The following is an 8,141-nucleotide window of genomic DNA, read 5'->3' as shown; positions in this document are numbered from 1 at the left end:
AGTACCTCTCAAGGCGACAAGCTTTTCTGGTAGGGGGAAACACAAAGTGCAGCTTCCACTGTGCAAGAGGAAAGAAGGGAAAGAAAAAACCCAGGCAAATACCCTGTTGTTACCCAGCTTTCCTACTGCAACAAGGCTGACAGATGGGGCTTTAAAAAAAAAAAAAAAAAAAAAAACGTCACTGCAACCAGATCCAGGGGTGCTGCAGCGCGATGCAGTTGTGTATATTTCAGGGACAGACACAAGGGGAAGTAGCAGCCAGTGCTCATGCAGGCTGCTCCCTGGAAGCATTTCTGAAGACAGAGGAGCCACAGGAGCTGGGAAATTCCTCCTCCGGCTGAGTCCGGGGTTGAACGGTGGCTCAGGTTGAGACCGTGGGCAGGGGCAGGGGGCGGCGCTCCCAGCCCATCCCTCAGCCCTGCCGAGAGCTGTGTGGGCCGTGGCTGCTTGCACAGTGTCAGGGAGGCCAGCCAAGAAACCGTCCCTCCCAGGGGAAAAACGGATCACAGTTCAGGTGGGGACTTCCTCGGTAGCTACCTGGCTGAAGCAGAGCATGTGGGCGGCCGGCAGCAGGCGGCTCTGGTTATGGAAGCCCAGAAATGAAAGCAGCGGCAGCCGCCACCTCTGAGCGCTGCAGACAGATCAGCACCCAGCAAATAAGAAGCAAGTCCTAGACCCTGAGGAGGAGGAGGAGGAGGAGGAGGAGGAGGAGCGGCCGCCGAGCATCTCTCCCGCTCCTTTCCTTGGTGTCCTTTAAATGAGGACTCCCTGCCAGAGCCGGGGGAGGCAGATCTGCAGAGGCTTCCTCTCCGCCGCTGACCCCTGCTTACATCACTAACCTGTGACAGGCACATCTCCACACCCGGGACCTGCTTCTCCAGCAGCTCCCAGTCCAGTCCCAAGAGCCTCTTTGTATACCGCCGACATGGCCAGCCAGCAGGATTCCGGCTTCTTTGAGATCAGTATCAAATATTTACTGAAATCCTGGAGTAATAGTGAGTAATAGAAAATAACCTTTGTTTGTTTGTTTGTTTGTTTGTTTGTTTGTTTGCTGGATGTTGCATAGGGTTCGAGAAATAAAATCTCAACTGGAGGCATATGCTTGGAAGCCAAGGAAGTTTTTTTGGTTCCATCTGCTATGAAAATCAAAATGTCAGAGACTGAACTAGCTTTCCTTAAGTGCAAAGGCTGCAGTGAAATCACAGTAGATTTTGTTTGATTAAATTTTCAAGTGAGATGGCCCTTCAGACTGTGGCAGAGTGCAGGATGGGGCATTCTGGGCTGCATTTTCTGCCTTAATGTTTATTTGATCGGGCTTTAGCTAAGTATTTTGTGAAGCGTGGTTTAATCAAAGAGGTGTGGCAGGGTTTCAGAGTACTTCATAATTGTTTTATTAGGGTATTGTCTAAAGAAAAAAAGTCTATTTAAAGTCTAAAACCTAAGAGTCGTCTCTTTTGCACTAGAGGCATTTGCAGGTTTGTATTTCTCTCCCTCGTCTGTGTGAATGATGTTCAGAATGCTATCTAATGTTTGGATTTATAAAAATCCTGTTGTGTTATAGTCCAAATTAGTATCATGCTTTTCTGAAATATAAACAAGTGAGATTCTGACCCTGATCATTTATTAGGATATCAGAATGTTATGGTTTCTGAAGTTCCATTACTGACCTACTTAAAAATTTTAGGAATAACACATTTCAAAAAGACAACCTCTCAGGCATCTTGGATCTGAAATCAGGATTGAAATGAGGCCTTCAGGTGATCAGTGATGCCTTGTATTTTCTGAATAGTTGAAAAACAAAGTCTTCTCTATTTCACCAACAGCCTTTGTGCTTGCTTTGAATAAAAGACTGGCAGGTATTACCGATCTTTAATTGTTTGAAATTTAAAAAAATTTTCCAGAAAAAATTTTGATCCTTTATTACGTGCATACTAATTAGCCTACCTGTGCTCAAAGAGCTGGCGATTAATTATCTCCTACACAGATGACCTGTGGCCAAGATTGTTCTTATGTAAACAAAACCTGGGCAGAAGAACCTCTACCATAATTGCTCTAAGAAAAGAGCCAAAGTATCTTCAGTCTTAAGGTATTCAGGGATGTGCATCTCAGTGATATCCATAGAAACCATTTTTCCCCCAGGTCATTTTGCACAACTGTGTACAGTGAGGGGCTCCTCTGAAGCTGTTTTTCTATAAGTGGGAAGCCATTTGGGAGTCTTGCTGTCATCCAAATAGCATTCCTTTTATCTGTTAGAGTTGTAATCCATTTATCTTGGATCCATTATTTGTGTAATACTTCATACTCAAGGATGAATCTCCCTTTGTCTATCCACCCTTTGATTAATGAAAAGGGTTTGACACACAGTGTTCTTGATGGAGCAATTTTCCAATAACTGGAAAGACTTACTGTGAGTTTGACTTTGGTATGTGGTTTTAAATCATCATTTTGAGTACGCCAAGGCCAGGTTATGTTCTCCTCCCATTTTTTGTCATTGTCTCATTAGCTAGAAAATTGTGTTGTGACAATACTGAGGCCAGTGGGATTTCTTTTAAAATCTTTTTCCCCTTGCCAATTTTCAAATGACTCTAGACAAAGTGTATATTCTCTTTACCTTTCCTAAACTCCCCACCACCACCCCACACCACACACACACACACACACACACACACACACACACACACACACACATATACACACATACTCTCTCACATCAGGAAACGGTTCAAAATGACTATTCATGTCTACTTTGAGAGCATCTGGGACACAGTTCTGAATTCTTTCAATTCATCCAGCAAGTATTTATTCCACACCTAGTATGCCAGCTCTGGGGCTGCAAAGGTGAATGAGACCCCATACCTGTCCTCTGTCCTAATTTCTTTATTATAAAAGAGTGAACTTGGTGATTCTTTGGTATTTCTTTGGAAGTCACAATGCTTTTCAGTCTTTCTTAAAAGAGGAAGAGGAAATACACTTTATGCTTAGTCTTCTTTGAGCTTGTTGCAACACTAACCTGCTTTTAACCTAGCTTAGCTCTCAGTTTTACATATTTACTGTAGCCAAGAGAGAAAGGAGGTTGTCTGTCTATAGGAAAAAGTAGCCTTGGGGCTTTGGCCTACTCAGTGTAACCTGGCTTCGGGGATACATCATGAAGCAAGCAGCTGTCAGCCCCATCGTAGGCCTGAGAGGCAGGACGCCCGCCCACGTACCTGAGTGGAGAATCAGGCTCCTAATTACCTAGCAGTGCTTATTTATAAAAGGACAACAATTAAAAAGCAGTAAAACAAACTGCGTAACTATGGCGGACTGCTTTGCAAGGTGGTAGGTAGTAATAGGAAAGAGGATTCCCTGAGCATGCCCTTTAAGATTTCCGTTCATTGTTTTTAAGGGCACATTGTGGGGGAAATGTAATTTCATGTTATGTCTGTCTCCTCCGAAGAATTAACAAGTCAATTAAATCAGTCATTGCCTAGTGAGATGTATTAGCATTTTATTCAGTGTTCATTTTGACACTCTTCTTCATTGGCATGCCCACTCTGTCAGGCTGTCCTTTCATTTTAATGGAGTTGGGAATTAAAATTGCCTTGATGTCTGGAAAGAAAACGTCCTTTGTAGACCTCACCGTGGAGGCTCTCCAGAGCCCCTTGGACACCCTCCCCCCACCCACTTAAGTCCTATGGCTTCTTCCCCAGCCATATCTAGACTTTCCCCAACCATTCACTGATTCTCACAGCCGCTCTCCGTGGTGTTCATGGCCACAGCCCCCACAGGCCTTTCTGTTTAATCTGGAATGCTCCAGTGGTCTCCTAAAAGTCCCCCTGACATAGTGCTTTCTGGAGAGGCTTCTGCCAGCATTTCAGGGACCACGCCACAGCTCCTCTTGCCTGTGAGCATGTGACTACCATTCAAGACCCTCTTCAAACTCCTCATCCATCCTCTCTCTTGGATTGTTTTTCTGCCCCAGCCAGATTTAATCTGCTCACCCTTGTCTGCAGTTTGCCACCTTACTCTCCACTCCATGCCTGTACGCACACTGGCCTCCTAATCTGGCATGCCCTCACCTAAAACACACAAGTTGCAGGACCAGATGGGCTTGGTTCTGGTCTCTTATCTCCTGCACTTGCATGGCCTTGGACAATTGTTAACTCTTCTCTGCTTCATTTTTCCTATCTGTAAAACAGAAGCAGAAATAATGGATACGTCAGAGGAGTAAAAGAGGTATTTAAGAATTAGAGCACTGAGAACAATATCTAGCACATCGTAAGCACTCAATAAATGTTAAATAATATTAATGTATTCCAATGCTGCTCTCACTTCTAAACCCACTTAAAATCAGACTCAGACCCCTTTTCCCCCTAGTATTGACATCATTTGTGGGCTATTCTACGTGTAGTCCACACTTACTATACCCCTAGAGAAGGGAACTGTGTGAATATGCCAAAAATAGTTGCCTACTTTCAGCCATTTTTTTCTAGGTTTACTTTTTAACAATGCCCCCTTTTCTACCTCAGCTTCTAGTAGAATATTCCTACTTTTTCTAAGTAAATGCCTCCTAGCAGCACGAGAGATGGCTTGGCAACATCCTCAGTGGCAGTAAAGTCCCCTTGGCCTTTCAGGTGTGCTGTAGGAAATGTTTAGAGCAGATAGGTCCAAGCTATTTCAGAGGAAAGGAAGGCTGACTTTAGACTGATGTAGAGTGCAGGCATGTGGGCTCTCTTACCATCTGGGGTTCCTTGTGTCTCTATCTACCCCATGTTGTCCACATGTACACAGAGCCCAATGAACAAAGGTATGTGCAGAACCTATTCAACATCTTCATCTTTCCAGGGCAATTGGCCTTTTTCTTAGAACATCTGTCAAACCCTGCTACCCCATAGAGGGGAACTTTTGAAAGCTTGTTAACTCTTTCAGATAATGAGACTTCCATTGACAAAATAAACTGGCCTGCAGAACTCAGCAAGCTCTTTGCTTATTTTGGAAAAGGCTGGTGTGCTCTGTGAAATGTCTAATGTCACTGTAGAAATACCTGCATCAGTGAGAACTGGATGTGGCATTTTTCAGATATACTATAATGCATTAAGTTGTGGTTGTAAGGACAATATTTCTGTCCAACGTAGAAATGCTGGGTAGTACCAGGTTAATTCTGGAGACAAAGATCCCATGCATGTGAGGATGGGAAACACCACTGACTGCAGAGCCATCCTTACTGAATCCTGTTTATGTCATCAGTGTCGCTCAAAGACACTGTGGGAAAGGCTTAAGAGAAACCTCAAGGGGTTAGTTTTAACCTCTTGGTAGAGTTGGTGTGAAGTAGAAAACTAAAGACATGAACCAGGTTGCCTGAATCCAGCAGAACAGTACAGCCCAAGTGCAGAGCACCTCAGCGCTCTTGGAAGAGTAGGGAGCACCCAGCCCCATCCAGGCACTCAGGAGGGAGTCACTCCAGTGCTCCTGTCACTCATTAGTGCGTGCACTCGCTCAGGTCAGGGTCACTTCTGCTAAAGTAGTTTATTATCCTGATGAGAAACAAAACCCCAAATCAACATCTACTCTCAGTAGAAAGAGCCTGTTCTTAGGATTGTGATGAAGATAAATAACAAGTGGGGGTTTTGTTTCGTGCATTGTTTTTTGTTGTTAAAATGCTCAGACAATCTGAGAATAACAATAACTGTCACACCGACTGAGGCCCCGCTCTGTGTCAGATGTGATGCTTGGTAATTTATATGTGGGGCAACCACATCATTATTTGTCCAAACTGGGACACTTTTGAGAGTGAAAGTTAATAATTACCACTGGGACTGCCCTGGGCAAAGGAGGCCATATGACCACTGTGTGTATTATCTTCACTCTTTCAAATAACCCGGCAAGGCTATGTTTTATCCACACTTTACAGGTGAAATTTAGAGAGAGAGAGAGAGAGAGAGAGAGAGAGAGAAATTTGCTGAAAGTCAGGATACTAGATAGTGCCGTAAACCTTTCAGCTGATAATCACATTTTAAAAAATCACACATAGGATGATCAAAGGGTCAAGAACCCTTTGGGGAACTTAGTGCTTTATAGATGCTTTCATTCTTGTTGGCTGAGGTCACTGCCAGCTCTTAGCCCCCTCCCTCTCTCCCTCTGTGCCCATGAAGCTTGGGTATGCTCACATGCAAGCTCTCTCGCTAGCTCGAACTCTCTCTGTGTCTCTCTCCTCCCACCCTCTGTTCAAAGTCCTATTGAAAAGTAAAGACCATGGACTAAAGTCATTATATGTTCATTTGAATCTGATCTGAAACCTCATAAAGTATACCTACTTGATGCCATATGGATATCTCATAGCTCAGAAGCTGAACCCTGGGGCAATTAAAGCCTTATCATTCAAAACTAGAAACATTTAAGAGGAAGTTAGTTTATTCATGATCTTCCTCCCCCTGCCCACCTCCCCCAAGAGCCAGAGGTGGAGAGCACCATCTCCTTAGCCTAAGACCTAAGTACTGAGAAGTCTTCACCATTATTATTACAAATAATGCAGTTTGTTCACTGTGGTCATCTGATTAAACACACACAACACACACATAAAAGATTATAACAGAAAGGTACGTTTTTTCTGTTGGACTGTTTCATGTTGGTGTTTCCTTCTTTTTAAAAGTATATATAAATATATAATTTAAATGGCTCTAGTAAAAAGAAGGTACTAATGATTTTTACTTCTTTTAGAATGACCATCCATTTGCTTACTTTGCTGAGATTCCTCTGATATATTGTATTTTTGTTTAGGAAATGGTAGCAAACTCCTAATCCTCTTTAACACTGAGAACAGGGAGGGTATCTCCAGGACTAATGGAAAGCTATAATTCAGATCTCTCATTTGACCTGATAACGCCATTCTAGGCCACCATAAAGCCTTCTACAAGACTGGCAACACAAAATGATTTGATTTCAACTTCTTTGCCTACTTGTGCACGCTGCTTGGTGAAGGTGCCGACAAGAATTGAAATAGGCAAACAGAAGTTGGCAAGAAGGAGCAATGACCTAGATACTTTTACGATTTAGATACAGCCCAGGATATTTGAGAAAGTTGCCAGTATTCAGATGTTTCACCTGAACATTTAGATGATACAACATGAAATATTCTCTTTATTTAAGAGACCTCTGTTTCAAAACATCTCAATACCTACGACTCATCAGTTCATTTCTGGGTACAGTTGAAGGAATTGAATGGCTTATATATGTCTTGATTATCTTATTAGTAACTTTTATATTTTTAAGCTCCATGTGATATTCAAAATGATTGGGCTCTGAAGTGAGTTCAGGCAGAAAAATGACACTTTTCTGAGTTGAGGCTGTTCTCTGGATTGTCAGCCCCATACACAAGCTTTTTGTGCAATTCTTTGCTGGTACTAAATCTTGCAGTTATTTAGTGCCTTGTGGTTTGCTCACCACCTTTAAAAACATTACCTCATTTGATGAATGAGATGCATTGATTATGAATAAACTAGCTTCCTCTTAAATGTTCCTGGTTTGGGATGATAAAGCCTAATTACCCCGAAGTTCAACTTCTGACGTTCGATATACCCATATGGCATCAAGTATGTGTATTTTGTGAGGTTTCACATCAAGTTCGAATGAACATATAATGATTTTCATCCATGGTCTTTACTTTTGACTAGGACTTTTTTTTTAAATGCAGTATATCTTGGCATCTATTACTTCAGACACACAAAGATGAGTTTGTTTAAAAAACATACGTATTAAGATTTTCTGGATTTATTTGTACCCTACCATTTATTAGTCATCTTTTTCTAAAGCACTCAAAATTGTCTAATTTTCTACAATGTGATATCTTCTGAGAATCCTCCCTATCTGCACACAACTCCTTGCAGAAGATTTAGCAGACAACCACTTCCTGAAAAGGTGAATGGCATCTGTGAAAAATAAAGCGCCCAACTTTATCTATCTTCCTTCTTACTAATCTGTCATTCAATAGTTTCCTTTTATCATATTCATTAAATATCTCTCCACTGTAGAACTGTTGGCTACACGAGTAAGAAAAGAGTTAAAAAGAATCCTTCAGGTTTTGAAGGAGCAATGAGAATAGCTTTTTCTATAATGACATCTTTACTTCCTTTTCCACACTGGATTATACTCAACGTAGTATCTTA

General features: G+C 42.2%; 1 protein-coding gene and 1 long non-coding RNA gene across 2 annotated transcripts in view; one reads left to right on the top strand and one right to left on the bottom strand.

Annotated features, from left to right (window-relative positions):
- Nucleotides 1-732: 732 nt before the first annotated feature.
- FRY (FRY microtubule binding protein) overlaps nt 733-8,141 on the top strand; it is a 261,360-nt gene continuing 253,951 nt past the window's right edge. The window contains exon 1 of the mRNA XM_029938476.1: nt 733-995. Within this exon, the coding sequence (XP_029794336.1) occupies nt 926-995 (70 nt within the window). The 5' untranslated portion in view covers nt 733-925. The remainder of the gene's footprint in view (nt 996-8,141) is intronic.
- Nucleotides 3,480-8,141, bottom strand: part of LOC115289582 — a 29,273-nt gene continuing 24,611 nt past the window's right edge. The window contains exons 2-3 of the long non-coding RNA XR_003907694.1: nt 4,059-4,167; nt 3,480-3,588 (exon numbers count right to left, since the gene is read on the bottom strand). This is a non-coding gene — a long non-coding RNA (uncharacterized LOC115289582). The remainder of the gene's footprint in view (nt 3,589-4,058; nt 4,168-8,141) is intronic.

This window comes from Suricata suricatta, chromosome 4, assembly GCF_006229205.1.
Source record: "Suricata suricatta isolate VVHF042 chromosome 4, meerkat_22Aug2017_6uvM2_HiC, whole genome shotgun sequence".
Lineage (NCBI taxonomy): Eukaryota > Metazoa > Chordata > Mammalia > Carnivora > Herpestidae > Suricata > Suricata suricatta.
The sequence above is the reverse complement of the archived record's forward strand: the minus strand, read 5'-3'. Positions and strand labels throughout refer to the sequence as shown.